The following is a 20,367-nucleotide window of genomic DNA, read 5'->3' on the forward strand; positions in this document are numbered from 1 at the left end:
GAATTGGAATTAATTTGCAAACTGGATACAATTAACTTAGGCTTGAATAGAGACTGGGAATGGATGAGTCATTACACAAAGTAAAACTATTTCCCCATGGTATTTCTCCCTCCCACCCCACCCCCCACTGTTCCTCTGATATTCTTGTTAACTGCTGGAATTAGCCTACCTGCTTGTCACCATGAAAGGTTCCCCCCCCCCCCCCCCCCCCGCTGCTGGTGATGGCTTATCTTAAGTGATCACTCTCCTTACAGTGTGTATGATAAACCCATTGTTTCATGTTCTCTGTGTGTGTGTGTATATAAATCTCTCCTCTGTTTTTTCCACCAAATGCATCCGATGAAGTGAGCTGTAGCTCACGAAAGCTTATGCTCTAATAAATTTGTTAGTCTCTAAGGTGCCACCAGTACTCCTTTTCTTTTTGCGAATACAGACTAACACGGCTGCTACTCTGAAACCAGTATTAAGTTCCTATGCTGGAGACAGTTATCCAATCTACAGAAAACTGAGCATTTCCTTTTATAAGGCAACTCTTGTAACACTGCTCTCTCTGTGTTCTACAAGTGTAGAACAGACTTGGGTGTGATTGGGTCATAAAGTTTGTCAGGAATAAGTTCTAATGAATTTGCCTTATCTTTGGAGTCTACCTATCTGCCAAAAGAAAGATGAAAGCCCTGACTCCCCACCAAGAAACACACAGAGAGACCCTGTGCCTCCATTGTGGTCCAGTAACACCAATAATACTCTTCACAGACACAGATGTTTACCACCACAAGTTCCTTGCAAAAATCGGACCTTAACTCTTTACTATGGTCCTCTTTCTCATTCAAATTTGTATTGTAAATGACTTTATATCAGAAGATGTCTGAAGTTAAACTCGATACTTGCCTAACCCAGGACAACAAGTATGAGAAATTGGATAGCTCAGAGCCACATCTGCTCCTCTCAGCTGCCTCTTATTATCAACGATATCCCTCATTGCAAGCACAAATTCATTTACTTCAGTCTTACTCTGATAAGGAGTAAAGTAGAACATTCAGGCAGAGGACAGCATAACGATCAGTTCAAACTGCCCCTAAGTTAAAGGATGATGTATCCAGGTCATGAGCAGTCTACTCAGTAATGTTCCAGCGGTGTAAATGTACATAATTACAAAACAAATGAAACAACGTCTCTGCCCCGAAGAGCTTCCAATCTAAACCATTCTATATGAGCAGGAAGTCTTCTATTCCTGTCCTGGTTATAAGATTAAAATAAAATGCCAAATCCTCCACAAATTATGTCCCTAAATCTCCACAGGCTTCTCTGCCTCTGTTAGTCTTTCCATGGTGAATATTTTCTGTATCCAATTTCCTTTTGCAACTAAGCTAAACAAAGAGCTCTAGGTAAGTGACAAAAAGAGAGACAGCAAGGCTCCTCGGATATACAAAGACGCAATTTAGTCCAGTGGGCCGGGTTTACAGAACCTCGGTTCTATTCCCGCCTCTGTGACCTCAAGCAAGTCACTTCACCTCTGTGTGCTGCGACTCCCCGCCCGGGCTAGCCTGTCTTGTCGGTTTGGACGGGAAGCTCTTCAGGCCCGGGACTGACTCGGCCCGTGTTTGTCGAGTACCTAGAACAACCGGGCCTCCCGCTATTGTAACTGAAACCACCGTTAGGAGAGGCGCCTGCCATCACGTGCCCGGAGGAGCTCGAGCTCGCAGCCGGGTCTAGCCCCGCCCCCGCGGCCCGAGCCGGAGCCGGTGGAGCAGTTCCGGTGCCGCGTGACCCGGAAGCGGAAGCGCGCACAGGAGGAACCGCTTCCGCGCGCTGCCGGGCTGAGGCCGGGAAGTGGCGGCGGAAGCAGCAGCAGCAGCAGCAGCGATCGGAGCCCCGCAGCGGGACCGGCCATGTGAGAGACCCCCGCCGCCCAGGTGAGGCCCTACCTGGATCTAGGCGCAGAGGCGGGCGCCCGGGCTCCCCCTTCGCTCCCGCGGGAGGTGAGAGGGGCCGAGTCTCATCGCTTCGCCGCCCGGGTCTGACTGCCCGTGGCGCGGCCTGAGGCCGGCCCCGGCCCCCCGAGCGGCGCCGAGGGCGCGGAGCTCTCTGTCCCAGAGCGACGCCTCCCCTTAGCCCCTGCGGCGCCGCTCGCTGGGCGGGGACCTCCCGCCCGGGGGCCGGGCCGTCACGTTCCGCTGGGCGCCGACGCACCCTGTGCAGCCCCGCTGATTCCCGGCTGCCGGAAAGGGCCGGCACAAAACAGCCCTGGGATGGGCAGCCCGTGAAAGTCCTCAGCCCACTGTTGTGAGGGGGGCAGGTGCCTCGCGCGGGGATGTTCACCTCGAAGCTTAGTGGGGCACCCTTTAACCACCTGAGGTGGGCTGGGTAATGCTGCCGAGGGTGAAGCTCTGCAGCACTCTGCAAACGTATGTAGTTAGACAGGACTTCACAAGCAGCACCAGTTGTAGACGCCTTCTACCTTTGGATATACAAAGGCAAATCCTTCCTTCAGTGCCTGGCTCTGCTATAGACTTCTTTAGTACCCTGGGGCACATCATTTAATCTGTCTGTACTTCAATTTTCTATCAGTAAAATGGGTATAATAGTTCCTTTGTCTCTTTTAGATTGTAAACTTTTCTGGGCATGAACTCTTAATACATGTAGTGCAGCTAATGTGCACTATAATAAAGTACCAAATTTTGTAAAAACAAGCTTTTATAAAATTTAAGACCAATTATTTATTTCCAAAATACATTATTCTAATAATATTTTATCTTGCAACGTTTGAACCCAAACATCCTAGTATTAAGAGTGTGGAACTCTCTTTAAACAAAACGGGAAAAGTTTTATTGACTTTCCTTGTCCCAGATGGAAGAAATACAATAAAGAAACACAGACAATAAATAGTGAAAAGAAAACAACATTTTAAAGATACTTTCACTTTTCATATCTAACTTCTTAATAATATGTAAAGAAATTTTTATTTACAGTATGATTAAGTTGATTGCCTTTATGTAAACACTTTTATTTTTAATGGTAAACTTTGCATACAACAGCAAGAAAGCAGATCCCTTCTAGAAATGTTACCACGTTGAACCCACACATATTCTGTTGTGCACATCTTTATGGGATTAGGATGTATGCTTGTTGAAAGATGGTAGTTTAGGGTAGTCATAGTAATGCCTTTCAAAAATGCATTTAGCATAGCATTTGTTATAAAGAATAAGAATTCTTATAATAGGATAATCATGGAAGATAAGTTGTTCCTAAAAAATATGGGAAAAGAGGTAATGGCAGTCTGCTTCTTCCTAAATAATGGCATTTTTCATAGTAAGATGCAAAAAATTCATATGACTAAATAAAGATTCTGTAGTAGAATGACTCTTGCCTGTTATGTTGTTACTGAAGAGCTACACTTCGGTAGCCTTGTCATGTGATTCTGCAAAGCAGAAAATAACTTCTCCATGACAGTACTGTTTTTGCATCACTGTCATGATAGGCTGCATGGGCTGGAATTCTTGCAAAGAGACTGGGTTTCTTTCTTTATCTGGGATGCCTGCAGTACTAGCATAGGCATAAGGAAAGTGATGCTCCTAATAAGAGCTGATTGCACTCCTGTAAAAGAGGAGCAATATTTGTAGGAAAGAGTGAAGGGAATGAAAGAAGGAAAATGAGGACCACTGGTAAATACTAAGATTAAACATGCAGACTCCATTAGACCTGTTACCTGGTTCCTACTTCCCAAAAGAGCCCTCTTAGAAGCAGATACAAGGCAAGTAACTGGTTGGTAAGACCTCAGAAATAGCTTTCCTTCCAATAAAAGATTGTAAAATCTGATACTTTTATTAATAATCTGATGGTTTAAAGGAAATCAGCCATTCAGCATTTTGACTGTCTGGCCTTTTCCATCAGTTATTGGACAAATTGATATCAGATAATGATCACCCATCATGAGTGACTGAAAATGATCCTATGACAATTCAGTACGTCTGTTTACCTCCTGTAGTGAGGTTAGGAGGAATGCTGATTAGTTACACACAAATGCAAATAAGTATATTGTGATTATTCACCTTCAATGGGTCACGCTTTTTTTGCCGGGGGGGGGGGTGGACCTCTAACTAAATAAAAAAGGCAAAATAATTATGCTGCTTTAATTTTTAGCCTTAATGTAGATCTTTCCTTTCCCCTTATTAAATTTTGTATGGAGGAGTTCTGGCAACTTCTGTTTTGAATGCAAGGTGGATCTCTGCCTCCAAAATGACCAGGAAGAGATTATATAATCATGAGTTATTGTTTGAATTATTATGGGTGACTTGCATCATCATTCTCTTTTGTGTAGTCTGTGCGTTGCATGCAAATAGTGATGCTGTTTCTTTAGCATCTCCCAAATGAAATAATGATACCTGTCAAATTTTGCATATATGTGCTTGTTTGTAATAAGAAGAATGAGCTTAATCTTCAGCAAGGGAGTTTTAGGTTAGATATTAGAGAAAACGTTCTAAATTTAAGGGAAGTTAATCTCTGGAACAGGTTTCCAAGGGAGATTGTGGAAGCCCCATTTTTTCTGGACGCTTTCAAGAACAGGTTGGACAAACATCTGTCAGGGATGGACTAGGTTTACTTGGTCCTGCCTCAGTGCAGGGTACTGGACTGATGACCTCTCAAGGTCCCTTCCAGCCCTATGTTTCTATGATTCAGTGAGTGAATTGGGGCTTCTTTCCTAGATTTTTGTCCAATCTCAAACGTTAGAATGCACTTTTTTTGAAAGTCGGAACTTTGTTCTAAGAGATAAAGATGTCAACAAGATAGATACTTTGAAGGAGAACTAAATACTATGCATTGAAAAGTGTATTCCTGTGATTGACTGTCACAGTCTAATAGTTTCTTTCATTCTGTTGATCATAAAAAATAATAGTTTTTCTTTCAAGTAGCTGTTGTAAAAAAAACTTCTGGAAGCTCAGATAGCATCTGACCACACCACATCTGATTCAAGCTTGTGCTCTTTTTAAAGTTTTCAGTTACGTAATCTACAAATGTATCCACACAGCTAAATGTGAAGTTAAAGTTGGCCTTTCTATATTCTTGACCACATTAGCATTCCAGATGCAATTATATAAATTTTTTTTTGGTGTTTCCATAATTCCTGTTAAGGATTTGTAACCCAGTATCTATACACCCCTGTTGGCCTATGTCTTTGCTTATAATTTGGTACTTTAAATAAAACTTTAAAATATCAATCATCTCTGTTTCTTTACTATCATGTAACAGACTTTGAGCTCAGGTACTTCTCTTCCTTTTGTAACTAAACAGCTGAACTATTTGAGACCCTTAATAACCTTCAGTTTCTTTGAAGAGTTTAGTCTTGTTAGGTTCCAGTTTAAGCAAGAAAAACACTTACTTTAAAAGGTGCTAAATCAAGGGGTTTTGCAATAAAGTAACATTTGAAAAAGATCAAAGTTTGTGTCACTGTAACGGTCTCTCAGCTCCCCACTAGCAACATCTACTACTTTCTCCTTTTAAAAAATGAGGGGCAGAAAAATATTGTTTATAATAAAGGTCATTAACTCTGCTCTATTTAGGACTCGACAGTCACTTTCTTGCAATATATGTGACTTGTCATATCGAAGTATGAAATAACATATATAAATAACTTAAAGTGAATTACTTTTCTATAAGAGCAAACTGGCCTCTTTTAAGAAAGTTTGAAGAGATGATTTGACTGGCAGTTGGAAAACAGAATTGATTTCTCCCACTTGAGAAACTTTGGGACATTGTGGAATTAGTTAATAAGAAATGCAAGCAACCCTACTGCTGTAATTTCATCAAAATAACCATTTTTTTTTTTTTACTCTTGACCCTCCTAACTATGTGCATGAGTAACCCCATCCCCATAGAATAACTAGCTGTACAGAATACACAGTACAGCTTAGATGTCCAACTTTCATGTTTAGGCACAGATGGCGTAGCAGTTTGTGATCTGTAGAACATTTTTAAAATCGAAAGACTAAGGGGAATAGAAAAGGCAGAAACAGCCTGGCAACTGTGGAGGTTCCTAAAAGTTTTGTTTCTTTGGGTAAGTAAACCCACTTATCTGAAACATGTCAGCCCACTTAAGTGTCCCTTCCTAAAAAGAGGAAAGACTTGAAGATAAGAGAGTGGAATGAGCAAACTTAGTCTCATCATAAATGCTGCTTAGTTATGTTGAAACTGGTTATATTTTCCTCTCTCTTGCAGCACAACACTAGATTTGTAATGAAATGGAGTCTGGGACAAACTCTTTTCGAGTGGAATTTCCTGATTTTTCTAGCACCATTTTGCAGAAGTTGAACCAGCAGCGCCAGCAGGGACAGTTATGTGATGTTTCCATTGTAGTTCAGGGCCATCTGTTCAGAGCCCATAAAGCTGTCCTTGCAGCCAGCTCACCTTACTTCTGTGACCAAGTGCTCTTGAAAAATAGCAGGCGAATAGTCCTTCCGGATGTGATGAATCCAAGAGTGTTTGAGAACATCCTTCTGTCTACTTATACGGGACGGTTGGTGATGCCTGCTCCAGAAATTGTCAGTTATCTGACAGCAGCTAGTTTCCTTCAGATGTGGCACGTAGTAGACAAATGCACTGAAGTGTTAGAAGGGAACCCAACAGTTCTCTGTCAGAAGATGAATCATGGCAGTGATCATCAGTCCCCAAGCAGCAGTAGCTATAATGGGCTTGTTGAAACCTTTGAACTGGGCTCTGGAGGACAGCCAGACTTCCACAAAGTGCAGGAGCTGAGGGATGGTGAAAATGAAGAAGAAAGCTCCAAAGATGAGCTGTCATCGCAGCTAACAGAACATGAGTACCTTCCCAGTAATTCTTCAGCAGAACATGACAGACTCAGCACAGGAATGACAAGTCAGGATGGCGAAGAGGGAGCCAGCGACAGTGCAGAGTGTCAGTATACAAGGCCTATCTATAGCAAACCCAGCATCATGTCACACAAGCGTTGGATCCATGTGAAACCAGAAAGATTTGAACAGGATTGTGAAGGTGTAGATGCACATACTTATGATGAGCACCAGGTGTCTGAATCCATGAATGTCATTCAGACAGAGCATTCTATCCAGTCTTCAGGAGCTGAAGACTTTCATGTAAGTGACAAAAAGATGGAGGCAGAATTTGATGAACAGGCTGATGAAAATAACTATGATGAGCAAGTTGATTTCTATGGCTCTTCTATGGAAGAATTTTCTGGTGAAAGGGCAGATGGAAATCTAAATGTTCACAGACAAGATGTTATGATAGCAGCAGGGTATGGTGAGAGCATTGAAATGGCTACAGGAATTAAAGAAGAAACCACCCTCTCTGGATTCTCACCTACTGACAAACTATATCCTTGTCAATGTGGTAAAAGCTTTACACACAAGAGTCAGAGGGATCGGCACATGAGCATGCACCTGGGTCTTCGGCCTTATGGTTGTGGTGTCTGCGGTAAGAAATTCAAAATGAAACATCATCTTGTCGGCCATATGAAAATCCACACAGGCATAAAACCTTACGAGTGTAATATCTGTGGGAAAAGATTTATGTGGAGGGACAGTTTTCATCGGCATGTAACATCTTGTACTAAGTCATACCAAGCCTCCAAAGCTGAGCAGAATACTACTGAGATGAACTAAAACATAAGACTTATAATTGTTTAGCAGAGTAAGCAAAATAAACTAATTATGCAAATATTGTCTGGTACTTGCTATTGTAAAATTTAAGGTTTTGGTTTTTTCGAAGTTCTAAGGATGTTGCTGATACAGCTGTGAGCAGACCAAATTTTTGTCCATCTACTGTCTCCACTGCAGGTGCTTCAACCCTGCCCTGATGGGACCCCTTTAGAGGTGAGAGGGAAGTTCAAATCTCCATGGCTTATTCATAGGACCCTCTGCTGAGACTGTAACTAATGAGGCCAATTGTGGTGATGTTTTTTGTTATATATTATTGCTGTTATTTATTATTTGTTTCACAGTAGTGCTCAAGGGCTGTGACGAAGGCTCCATTGTGCTAAGAGCTAAATAAACATAGTGTAAGTTCCAGACCCAAACCCCACAATCTTAAAGCTTCAATCCTGCAAACACTTATTCCTGTGCTTAACTTTATGCATGAGAAAGTGTAAGGTAATACACTAATAATAAGGGTAACAGTAGCACAAGGTTGCATAAGTTAGCTATGTGTAGAAATTGCAGGATTCAGGTGTTTTTGTTTTAAATAAATGAATAAAGGATTTTAGTTATATAGAACTGATCTGTTCAGTTCCCTGCTGTCAGCGTCACCAACTTACTTACCATGGGTCATTAAATAGCCTTCAGATAGCTATTTTTTTAGTGAAAAGCCACTTTTTGAGTCAAGCCTTCCTTCTCTTGTTTGTTTACCCATATTTTTCTCTGGCAGAGTGTCTAGTTCTGTCTCGTTACTAGGCCTAGTTCTATTTGTTCATTTTTGTAAAGCACTTGAATATATCATGATGTGTGCTGCATAAATTTAAGAGACAGTTGCATTAAAACTTCATTTGTTTGTACCCCTGCAGTGTATGATGTTAAAGTCGGTTGGGCTGTCTTTCAACCTTGGCTGCCACATCGTAAGAGAATTTGTAGAAGTGTGTGTGTAGCAAGAGGGCATTTTATCAAAATGTTTTTATTTTTTTAAGTGCATAGTTGGTATTATTCCAACACTCAATAAAGCCTTTAACCTATAGCTCAAGTTTCAGAATTCATGGCTTACTGCAGTAGCAAGTACCAAAATCACTGTACAATACAGACTTGGGTTTTTTTGGTACTAAAACTTGTTTGAAAATTTCTGTCCTCTTAAATCTGAAGAGCTAGAGACTTGCTTCAGGAAGTTCTTATTAGTCATTGATAAACTGTCATTTAAATATTTAATCCTCTACTGTTTGAACAGTGGGGACCATAATACATGTTCTTGATTGTCAATTACTGTGACTCTGATCACATTCAAAGGCAGAAGCAGGTCAGAGCTGTTTTCTCTCCAAATGAAGGCCCTTGCTGACAATTTAAATTACCCTAGTTGGATCCCTTTTAATTATACAGTGGGACATGGTGCCATGCACAAGTTTCAGGTTTGTGAGCAATTTCTGGATTCTTAGTTGTGGGAAAGTGGCACTCGTGCGCTATGAGAAGGCTATATTATACACTGGACTCATGCTCTAGCAGATGGAGCAGTGTCATAGTTTTGGGAGATTTTGACATCCATCCAGGCTCCAGGGAATGCACCAGTTGTGAAGGTGGAGATAAGATAGGGGTTGAAGAAGGCAGCTCAAAATGGTTGAAAGCCTTTGCATTCCTACTCAGAAGCAGTTAACCTTATGATGTAGTTTATTAACTGGTGTAAGAACGAAAGAGCCTCCTTAGCATACACTGTGGTCAACAATCAGAAGAGGTGAGTCTACATACATGTAGCCCTCTTCCAGCACTGGTAACTTCTAGCAAAATAGTTAGCCAGGACCAAATAGCAACCAAGCATGACTGGCCCCAAGTTGCATCCAGATTCTGCAATCTGTAGAATCATGGGACTAAAATACAACATGACCCATTATGTTAAAGCCACACACACAAACCGATAATTCCCCCTTTAGTTGTTTTTCTTCTTTATCTGCTTAACAGCCCAATTAAAACATCATTTTAACATCTAACCAAACTGTATCCTGAACATGAATGTCTGACACAAAGGTGAGCTTCATTACTTGGTGGGCTGCTATTACTGCAACTCTTTGGCATATTACTTAAACTTAAGTAAAAATGGGTTTTTTAAAGGCTCTCAAATTTTACTCTATCAATTCTTCAGATATTTTTCATACAGAATTTTGAGTACAGAAAATGAGTCCATTGCTGGCAATGGACATACAAATGGTCAGCACTAAGGAGTTCCTGTTCTTAGCACTTACTTGAACTCTACATCAAAGCAGGGTGGGGGTGATAATTGCTGTCTAACCCATGTACTCAAGGTAACTAAACAGGGATCTATCTGTTCACTAACACTGTAACCTGATCAATGTATAAAAGCACTTTGTATTTAAAAATCTTTATACATATTTTTTACATTTAGAAATTATATAGTCCTTCTATGGTTTCTTTCCACATTTACACTCACTATTTAATATTGAAATTTATAATGGTAGCAGGTTATTTCCTTGTGTGTTTACATGAGTGTAGGGAGAGGGTTACTGTACTTACTGGCCCTTTTTTCCATTTCCCCACCTCCTTACCACATACAGGAAGTACTTTTTGTGACTTTCATGGTTCCATTTGGAGGAGATAATCCTCCTGTTCTCTTCAAGATTGTTCCAGTACAGTGGCTCTCATTCTTTTCCATGCTGTGACCCCCAAAGGACAACAGAGAAGATTTGGGGACCCATCTGGCCATAAAAAAGAGAGGGTGGTTGGAAACCCCAGGTTGAGAACCTATGGTCAAATAACAGAGTATACTTCCACCAGACCCAGACCACCCTACAGAGCTGCCTGTGAACCCCTTTCATTTACTGGCTTGAGATGACTTTTATATGGGACTTTTAAAAGTTAACTTCAAATAGGAGTAATGTTTAGATAACTTTTAAAATAGAGCTTTAAAATTAATGTACTAAGAGACACTTTAAAGGTTTTATACAGGTGTAGTAGGTGTGTGTGTGTGTGTATCCTTTTAATGACTTTTCATGAATAGTAACTCTAACATCTAATACTGTTTCCACCCAATAGGTTGTGACATTTTGTATTGAAAATCCAGCATATATGACTCCATTAACATTTGTAATCCTTGACACTTGGATTTTTGGTATTAATCTACATGATCCGCACTTAGCTAACTAAAACAAGAAGTGCTGAATGCAGCTTCTTCCAGAGCCTATAAGCACCACTATTGGGACAGCCCTGTGCAAGGGATAAAAGGTGCATTCTGGTCTGCAAACAAGGGATCCACTTAATATATATTTTAAGGTGAATGTTATGCATTTATGCTTATGCTTTATAATTTTAGATGAGACCATTTAAAAACGTTAATTTTTTATCCTTCCCTTAACTATCCCCTCTTTTTGCTAGTAGACATTTGCAGAGGGGATGTTTTATAAACACCTGGATCATTGTAGAGAGATAAGAAGAATTTCAGAATCTTCTGTTACTGAGAGTCCACTGCATGGCCTGCTGGTGATAAGAACTCTCTAAGGAGACTAAAGTTAAATTCCTTTCAATTCCATCTCTAGGTTTCTAAGAACATCATTACCCATAGTATCTAAGCAATTGTAATTCTGAAGTACAGTCTCCTGCAGTCACAGTGACAAGTACCTGACTTCTCTTCTCAGAAGAGCTGTGAATCTGTCTTAGGAGTTGTTTTTCTCCTTTTTTGAGATTATATATTAGCATTCCCATTTTGCACACTAGTATTTAAAAAAAAATAAAAATAAAAGGCAGCATCTTCCCAGTTTCAAGTAGCAACCATTCTTGATCGCTTCATGGACAAGCAGAGACCCTAGATGGTACTACTGAAAGATCTTTGGTCTCAATTTTTCCCTCTGATGTAGCTTCCCTGTTAAGACTGTGATAAAATACCACACATCAGAGGCCAGGAAGGAGCTCTGAAATTGCCATATTTCAGTGTCTTTTTATTATAAGGTCCATACTTGACATCACTGTACTTCTGGACATGAAAGAATGGACATTCTTCAGACCACCTAAAGTGAACATTATTGGGCTGGTGCCAGAGAGCTAACCCATCTTTGAATCCTGAGAGCCAGGAGTTTTGTATTTAGTTTGTCATCATTATTTAGTAGAGTTGGAAGTTTTCTCACAATAGCAAAGGATTATATTTAATTATATTTAACTGGGTAGTTAGAGTTTTTAGTTAAAAAGCTCTAAGCTGTCTGTGCCCCAAGGGGAGATGCTGGAAAACCAATTTATTTTTAATGTGATGAAATTATCAGACTCTGATAACTTTGCTTGAAGCCTGTGTCATAAGTCAATTGCTGCTGCTTTTTTGTTCTCCAAGGGATCTTTCTTCCAGAAATGTAACTGTTTATGCAAGTGAGATACAAAAGTTTTTATTATAAACAAAATGTCATTCATAATAGTAAAGTTGCATATCTTATTGAAACTTTGTGAGATGTTATGCCTGTATTGCAAAGGTTGGATAATTTTGTCTATATAATATTGCTGTCCTAATTGCACAGCATGGTTTTACTTAATTTAATGTTGCTGTTTAATATTTTCTTCTTATAGAAGAGATCCATGCTCTTTTTGGTATAACATGTTTTAATAAATGTTATCTGTCAACTTTGTAAATGTTTTCTTTTTTAATTCTAAGTAAACAAAATGAGTGCCTGTTTAGCTCTAATAGTGGTTAGCTATTGCCATGAAAGATAACAGCTCAAACATAATTTCAGTACATCAAAAAGAAGCCAGTACAATAAAAAATGTCATTGCATATTATGATAAAATAAGTAAAAATACACCTAGTAATGCATCTTTATTGACGTATCAATTTACCTTCTAACTTTGCCTAATACGTTTTTCTTCTAAATTCACTTCAGGCTGATGAACATGTAAACTATATAACTGAGGGCCCTGTGCCTGCTTAACCAATATAATCCATATTCTAATTCTTCCTTTTTTTTTTTTCCTTTCATTAGAAAGGCCACTGTATACTACATCTGGGCTTGGCAGTGGGAGAGATAGGGATCTAGTCTTAATCTACTTGACTGTCAATGTCGCAGAAATCGGCATCAGTTACACTGTTTCTAACACCTGTAGCAAGAATAAAATGTTCATAATTTAACAGCTACTTTTGTCTTCTGTCTTGAAGACTCTGGGAATTCAGTGACTGGAATTGCTGTAGGATTCAATTTTGTTGCCACTGTTAACTATGCACATATGTTAAGAGGCAAACAGAACCCTTTGCATTTTATTGGTTGATATAGATATATAGATATATATAGTGGCATTTATAAGGCCCCAGCCACTATTGTAGGCATCAAGATATATGGGCCACATCATAATGGAGATCAGCGTGTGTACCACTGGCAGTTCTTAAACCCTTTGGAACACGCAATTCTATGCTCTGTATTAATTACAGGAGGTCAGAGTAGATCTAATGGTTCCTCACATTGCACCTTAACCATTTTTCATATAGATAAACAGCATGCTGTAACTAGTTGTTCAGATTCTAGCATCTGTTCTGCTGTAAGCAACTTGATTTCTAGTGTGCCACAATTACTTAATATTTAGGCCTTAACAAAAAAAAATTGCAGCTTGAAGGGGAGACTTGCAGGTTGATTTCACCCCTGTGTTCCTAAACATGTAATGTTTAATTTTATATAAAACATGTTTCTCTTACATAAACTTCCTAGTAAGCTAATTGAGACCAATGTTGAATTTACTTTTAACTTGTTCCAAGATGTCTATTAAAACTGGTATTCTAGATGTGTATGGTTGTACCATCTTATAGATAGATATTTCTAAAATCACATTTCCAAACACCTTCATTTACAGATTCTTTTGTAAAAAAATCATAGCACTATGAAGGTTTTCAATTCTCTTAACATTCCTGTTTGTATTTATCACAACAATGTACCTTAATTTAACTGTGTATTGTACTGTATCCAATTAGCACAATATGTTGCACAAACAACTTCTAAAAATCACTAAATCACATAGTTTAAGTGGTGTCAATTCTTCTCTTCATACAAGCACAACTGTCAGTAATTCTTGTCAAAATTAACTTTAGGAATAGAACAGATGCTCAGTCTGCAAACATATAAAAAGGAACACTGTTGTCGCTGACAGAATTTCCACTCTAGATAAGGTTCCAGTGTGCCTTCATAATTGCTTTTGGTACTACCAGCTATAAAGGGAAATGTGCTATGTGAGTCTGCTGGGCTTGTGGCCTCTAGTATGTAATTCAATTCCACCAAAATAATACAATAATTAATAATCATCAATTAAACTCAGGTGATTAACTCCATCTTGCAGCAGATTTTATTTACCTATAAAAAGTGTTTTACTTAGTAGTGAGCAATGATGGGTTGCAATACATCCTGCACACATGACCAACACAAACAGAGAACAACCATACCTGTTTCTGCTGTAGGGCTTCCCTCTTGCAGTTCAGGAACACGCCCTTTACTTACTCCTGTACCCCCTTCCTTATATAAGCAAGGATTGCCTTCTATCGAATAGGCTTTTATAACCAATACTGGTGGGCAAAATGTGAAAAAATCCTGTAACAGGAGACTGCTAAAAGCATTTAATTAAACTCAACATTCAATAAAATTGTATACTGCTCCCATCACTTAAATTGTTGATTAATATTTTCAGAGAAGTTTACCATAGTATATGCTGCTTTACAGGCAATGTAGTTTTGGGTGCCTGTCCTGGTGGTAAGTGGGACACTGACTACCATCACAATGGGAGGAATAGTAAAGAGTTGTTTTGGAGAGAAGGAAGGATTTGTAGGAAGAGAATGAGGTGAGTGAAAGGAACGGAAAAATAAAAGACAGCAGGAAGAGGAATATTTTAATGGCCCTTAGATTGATTAGGGCTGGTAGTACAATGAAGGGCTTGGGAGTGCTTTGCATTTCATTCCTGTGATCTACTGAGTAGTTCTAAATGGAGAACCTAAAAATGCATAGACCAACTGCCAATGAGGTCTCAAACTTGGCTTAATTTAGTCTTAACATGTATAACAATGCATCGTTGTGGCAAGTGTTTCTAAATATGTATGAGGGGGTTGAGTGACTATCCCAAGGTTCTCAAACACTAAAGTCAGTAATGTCTACAGTGTTCTTTTCTTTTTTCATGCTTAAAGCACCCCACTAAATGGAGGAGTACAAATACAGATCATGTTCAAGTGAGTATACAAGTGGAGCTTTACATCATTCAGATTCTTTTTATGTGACTGTGGAAGACCGTAATTTCACACTGCAATTGTAAGGGATGGAATTTAATCTTTTCTCCTCCCCCTGTATCCAAATTTAGGTATTTCCATTGAAAACCTATCATTTACCCAGCTTCAATCCATTTGGCCTTCATTCAGCTATTACAATTGACATTTGTTGCTCCAGATCAGGAAGAATGTTTGATTTCCAAACAAAGACTGGACCTACTTTAGTTTAAAGCAGGTCATTCAGCTAATCCCTAGAAAAATCAGTATTCACACACAGCTCCTTTTTCATGCTTAGCAACTTTTCTTTAATCGTGTGACATATAGCAGTTCATTCAACTTTATTTTTGCACCCACTAAATATAATCTAGACATTCCCTTACATATACTAATAACTGTTCATGGTTTTAGTTTTGTGACTTTTTAATATCAGTGGAAGTTATAGACCCAAACACGATTTTACCTCCTAAATTATTTCTGATTATGTAGTATTACGTATTTATATTGTAGTAGTGCCTGTAGGCCCCTAATGAACTGTGTGTTGTACAAATAGGAGGTTAGGGCTGGTCCCTGCATCCAAAGAGTTTACCTTCTCAGAAGACCTGCAACATCTGAAGGGCGGGGGGGGGTGTGTGCAGGAGAGAAAGATACAAGTATATATAAGCCTTATAACATTTGGTATTTTGCTTTTATAAATACATAAAATAAGAATCAACTATCATCTTCTCCTTAATCTAGCCATTGTTAATTTGCTAATTGCTGGACTTTGAATCATTAAATTTAAGGCCAGAATGGACCACTAGATTATGTAGTCCAGTGGCTGTTAATCTTTCCAGATTACTGTACTCCTTTCAGAAATCTGATCTGTCTTGTATACTTCCAAGTTTCACCTCACTTAAAAACTACTTGCTTACAAAATCAGACATAAAAATACAAACATGTCACAGCACACTTATGGAAAAATTGCTTACTTTCTTATTTTTACCATATAATTATAAAATGGAATATAAATATTGTTCTTCCATTTCAGCATATAGTACATAGAGCAGTATAAACAAGTTATTGTCTATATGAAATTTTAGTTTAAACTGACTTCGCTAGTGCTTTTTATGTAGCCTCTTGTAAAACTAACTAAATATCTAGATGAGTTGACGTACTCCCTGGAAGACATCTGTATACCCACAGGGGTATGCATACCGCTGGTTGAGAACCACTGATTTAGTCTGACCTCCTGTACGTTACAAGCTACTGCCACCTCACACCTATACACTGAACTGAAGAATCTGAATGAGGAATGGATAGTGGATTTATGTTCAGTTCAGGCAGGGTGTTCCATGTGAAAAGGGGAATAGGGTTTAAAAAAAAGTGTTTTTTGAGAGAAGTCTTTCTCCCTTCCCCCACTTTGAATTTTCAGACTCAAAGTAATTTTATTCTACTTACTAAGCACATGTCATCTTTGTTTTAAGTAAAGGAAGTTTAATAGAGTATGTTCAATTAACAGTAAGAAAGCAAACGAATTTTAATCCACTGCCGTTTACACAAAATTGATAGAGCCTTGCGAGGACACAAAATTTGTATCTGCCTGTGATCTGCAAAAATGATCTGTGGATATCAGGGCTCTAAAAATTGATACAAAGCATAAGAAGTTTCTTAAGAGACTAATTCATGCTGCTCCATATAAACTGATAGGGTCCAGTACAGTCAATAGAAATCGCCATTGCTGCTTTGTAGCTATGGTGGGCTTCCCCACATAAGCTATTGAAGTTAATGTGAGTCCATGGAAAAACTTCAATTGATGGTATTAAGACCAAGATTTAGCCCGGTATGAAAGGAGACAGCGTCCCCTTTCTAGTGCCTGGGGAATCTGTTTTGATACTTCCACAACAAGGAGCTTTAAAAACTGAATAGCTTTAACCTGGCTGCCACTTATTCCCTCATTTCCAATCATCTAGAATCTATTCGGATCACGACTAAGCTCTGAAGTTCACTTATCAAAATAAAAACCATCCTAAAGCTGAGAAACTGGAAAGTCCCTTTCCTACATGGATGTTTGTTGGGCAAATTTGGATGTAGATACTGAACAAATAGTAAGAAGTTCTCAGCCACATCATGAAAATCATCATGAGACTCCTGTAAATCCAGATATTCCTGTAGCTGGCCTTTCCTGACCTCAGTAATTGGTTTGAATTGATTTAGCTGCTATGTTTTTAAATATTAATTTTCTTGTTTTTGTGCCTGCTAAATCTAAGCAGCGTGAAGTAGCTATGGACTCCATGACAACAAGCTCAGCTATCAATGCACTGAGAATTATTTTGGCACCTACTACATGATTTAGATCATAAAATTATCTCTATACTTCACAACTTTTAAAACCATGGAATTTCTGATACTGTATGGAACACCTCTTACCCTAACCTTATCGCACCAGTTCTGATAAGGAAACATAATATTTTATTGCAACTTTCAAAAAGATTATACAGAGGCCACAATGTAAATACCCTCAGAATTGCTTACTGCTAAGTACACGGTTAGCTGTAATGAGATCTGATCTTTCTAACGGGTTGTCCCCCAGAGAAATCAGAAAGTCTGCAAAGATTTATGATTATAAGAATCTGTCCTGGAACCCTGGGTAGATCATTTAATAACATTGGACCCAATACACAGTGAATTTCAATATAAGGGTTTACTTCAATAAATACACACACACACCCCTTAAGTAATATTAACGTTACAACACAAACTGAAAAATGCTAGCAAACTAGACATCTTTGGTCAAGGTTGGATATCTTTCTAATAAGTATGTCCTACTTCAACCTCAAACAAGTCATTGGGTTAGATTCTATGACCGGCATTATGCAGGTCTGCCTAGATGCTCATAAAGGTACCTTCTGACCTTAACATCTGTAGAAAAACAGAATATTAATATTGGACACCATCCTTAGCACACACCATCATGTCTATACATTACAGCCAGTGGTGGTTTAGCCTTTTATGGGCCTTGGACCACACTGAAAAGATAAAAAATTAAGTAAAATAAATATACCTTCAGTCTATTTTGATATACCATTCCTAGCTGTAAAATGGGCCATAAGCTACACAAGCTGTAAAACTGAAAACCAAAATAACCTTCATAGGAGAAAAGACACAAACACCAACAGTAGAATCTCAAAAAGAAAGACCCTTGTTTCTAATTTCACTATCCAGAAAGCCATAGGACTGAAAATGAGAAAAGAGAGATGGGAACATACTTAACTCACCTTAGGCTTTTGGTCTGAGACTCAGGCTACAGAAAGAAGTTTTCAGGTCTTGAAACTGCCTCCAAAAATCTCAAGACTTATGACCACACATACTACAACCATTAAAAATGACCTGCAATAATCAGTTGGGTCCTTTTTCAGCAAACTACAAAGCAGACATTCTTAAACCCTAGTATTACATGTGTTTATGTGAAGACAGAGAGATTACTATTCTCAATTAATAAACTCAATTTATTCTCAATTATTTTTTTTCTCTTCCCCAAACAACTGAAACATAGGGGATGATGTATCATCCAAGGGAAAAAAGTCTAGGTTGTATAGTTTTTCACTGTAGGCAACAATGCAGAGCAGGGGGAAAGAGATTGAAATTCATAGGGAAGAAAAAGTGGGTGGGGTGGGGGGGAGACACATTGGGGAGAAAAAGAAAAGCAGGAAATTTGTATTTGTTGGAGTTCCACAAGCAAATCAAGGTCACTGTGTAGCCCAAGCTCTGTAAAACAGGGGGAAATTGTGAGAGAAGCCATTCTATTCAAATTCTAGCAAACAATTTTCAGAGTGGTAGCCATGTTAGTCTGTATCAGCAAAAAGAACGAGTTAGTTGTTGACAAGAAGGTGAGAGTAATGGGGTGGGGGGGATAAGCATGGGGAAATAGTTTTACTTTGTGTAATGACCCAGTGGGTCATTCCCAATGCTTATTTCCCTATGCATATTTCCCCCCCTACTGTTCCTCTTACCTTCTTGTCAACTGTTGGAAATGGGCCATCCTGATTATCACCACAAAAGGTTTTTTTTTCTCCTGCTGATAATAGCTCACCTTAATTGATCACTTTCATTATAGTGTGTACAGCAACACCCATTTTTTCATGTTCTCTGTGTGTATATATATATCTTCCTACTGTATTTTCCACAGCATGCATCGGATGAAGTGGGTTTTAGCCCACGAAAACTTATGCTCAAATAAATTTGTTAGTCTCTAAGGTGCCACAAGTACTACTCCTTCTTTTAGTAGACAGTTGGTATTCACAATAGCTTGAATCAACAGCCAAGTGCCAGGGAAAATAATACTTGGCTAGAGGGAATTATTGCTAAGTTTCAGTGAAGAGAAAGGGATTGAGATGTTTTGAAAGCAGCAGAGTAACTTATCTCATTCAAGAACTTGATGATGAAATTTTGCTCCATATGAATTCCCTCTAGGTATGCTAGGGTATATCCTGCTTTGTCTCCTCTCCACCACCACACATACTAAATATGAGCGAGTTAGTCAAAGTCAGAATTATACTGTAGTTCAAAGGTGTCAAAACCTGAAAGTTTCTAGCCCTCTTGGCTGAGAAGAAAACCTAAAAGCAAAGTTAGTATAAGTTGATGCAATGCTATCTTCAAGGTGTGGACTCCTCCACCGCCTTAATATAATTAGTGCATGAATTCTAATTCCTAATGATTTCACTTCATATCTCAGTAATAACTATTTTTTTTAGGTTTCAGAGTAGCAGCCGTGTTAGTCTGTATTCGCAAAAAGAAAAGGAGTACTTGTGGCACCTTAGAGACTAACAAATTTATTAGAGCATAAGCTTTCGTGAGCTACAGCTCACTTCATCGGATGCATTTGGTGGAAAAAACAGAGGAGAGATTTATATACACACACACAGAGAACATGAAACAATGGGTTTATCATACACACTGTAAGGAGAGTGATCACTTAAGATAAGCCATCACCAACAGCTGGGGGGGGAAGGAGGAAAACCTTTCATGGTGACAAGCAGGTAGGCTAATTCCAGCAGTTAACAAGAATATCAGAGGAACAGTGGGGGGTGGGGTGGGAGGGAGAAATACCATGGGGAAATAGTTTTACTTTGTGTAATGACTCATCCATTCCCAGTCTCTATTCAAGCCTAAGTTAATTGTATCCAGTTTGCAAATTAATTCCAATTCAGCAGTCTCTCGTTGGAGTCTGTTTTTGAAGCTTTTTTGTTGAAGTATAGCCACTCTTAGGTCTGTGATCGAGTGACCAGAGAGATTGAAGTGTTCTCCAACTGGTTTTTGAATGTTATAATTCTTGACGTCTGATTTGTGTCCATTCATTCTTTTACGTAGAGACTGTCCAGTTTGGCCAATGTACATGGCAGAGGGGCATTGCTGGTACATGATGGCATATATCACATTGGTAGATGCGCAGGTGAACGAGCCTCTGATTGTGTGGCTGATGTGATTAGGCCCTATGATGGAGTC

The 20,367-nt window shown here is 39.0% G+C and overlaps 1 protein-coding gene and 1 long non-coding RNA gene across 9 annotated transcripts; both read left to right on the forward strand.

Moving 5' to 3' along the window:
* Positions 1-1,665: 1,665 nt before the first annotated feature.
* Positions 1,666-12,283, forward strand: ZBTB43 (zinc finger and BTB domain containing 43). Of its 8 annotated transcripts, none has more exons than XR_006276012.1 (4): positions 1,820-1,979; positions 6,214-7,662; positions 7,809-7,921; positions 10,235-12,283. XR_006276012.1 is itself a non-coding variant. In XM_043498702.1 (4 exons), exons 2-3 carry the CDS (start codon positions 6,237-6,239, stop codon positions 7,826-7,828), a joined length of 1,230 nt encoding a protein of 409 aa, XP_043354637.1. In that variant the 5' UTR covers positions 1,820-1,979; positions 6,214-6,236; the 3' UTR covers positions 7,829-7,844; positions 10,235-12,283. The 8 variants fall into 8 exon arrangements, 3 of the variants coding, with proteins under 3 accessions (XP_043354634.1, XP_043354637.1, XP_043354636.1); XR_006276013.1 differs by having other exon boundaries at positions 7,809-7,844; XR_006276014.1 differs by having other exon boundaries at positions 6,214-7,446.
* LOC122456874 lies at positions 1,989-19,668 on the forward strand. Its single transcript, XR_006276015.1, has 3 exons — positions 1,989-3,962; positions 15,531-15,536; positions 19,617-19,668. It is a non-coding gene; the product is annotated as an uncharacterized LOC122456874 (long non-coding RNA).
* The last annotated feature ends 699 nt before the right edge of the window (positions 19,669-20,367 follow it).

The sequence above is a fragment of the Dermochelys coriacea genome, chromosome 16 (genome assembly GCF_009764565.3).
Source record: "Dermochelys coriacea isolate rDerCor1 chromosome 16, rDerCor1.pri.v4, whole genome shotgun sequence".
Lineage (NCBI taxonomy): Eukaryota > Metazoa > Chordata > Testudines > Dermochelyidae > Dermochelys > Dermochelys coriacea.

Bases quoted from the DNA above. Each gene is read 5' to 3' on its own strand.
- ZBTB43 (XM_043498699.1), top strand. From the start codon at position 6,237: ATGGAGTCTGGGACAAACTCTTTTCGAGTGGAATTTCCTGATTTTTCT.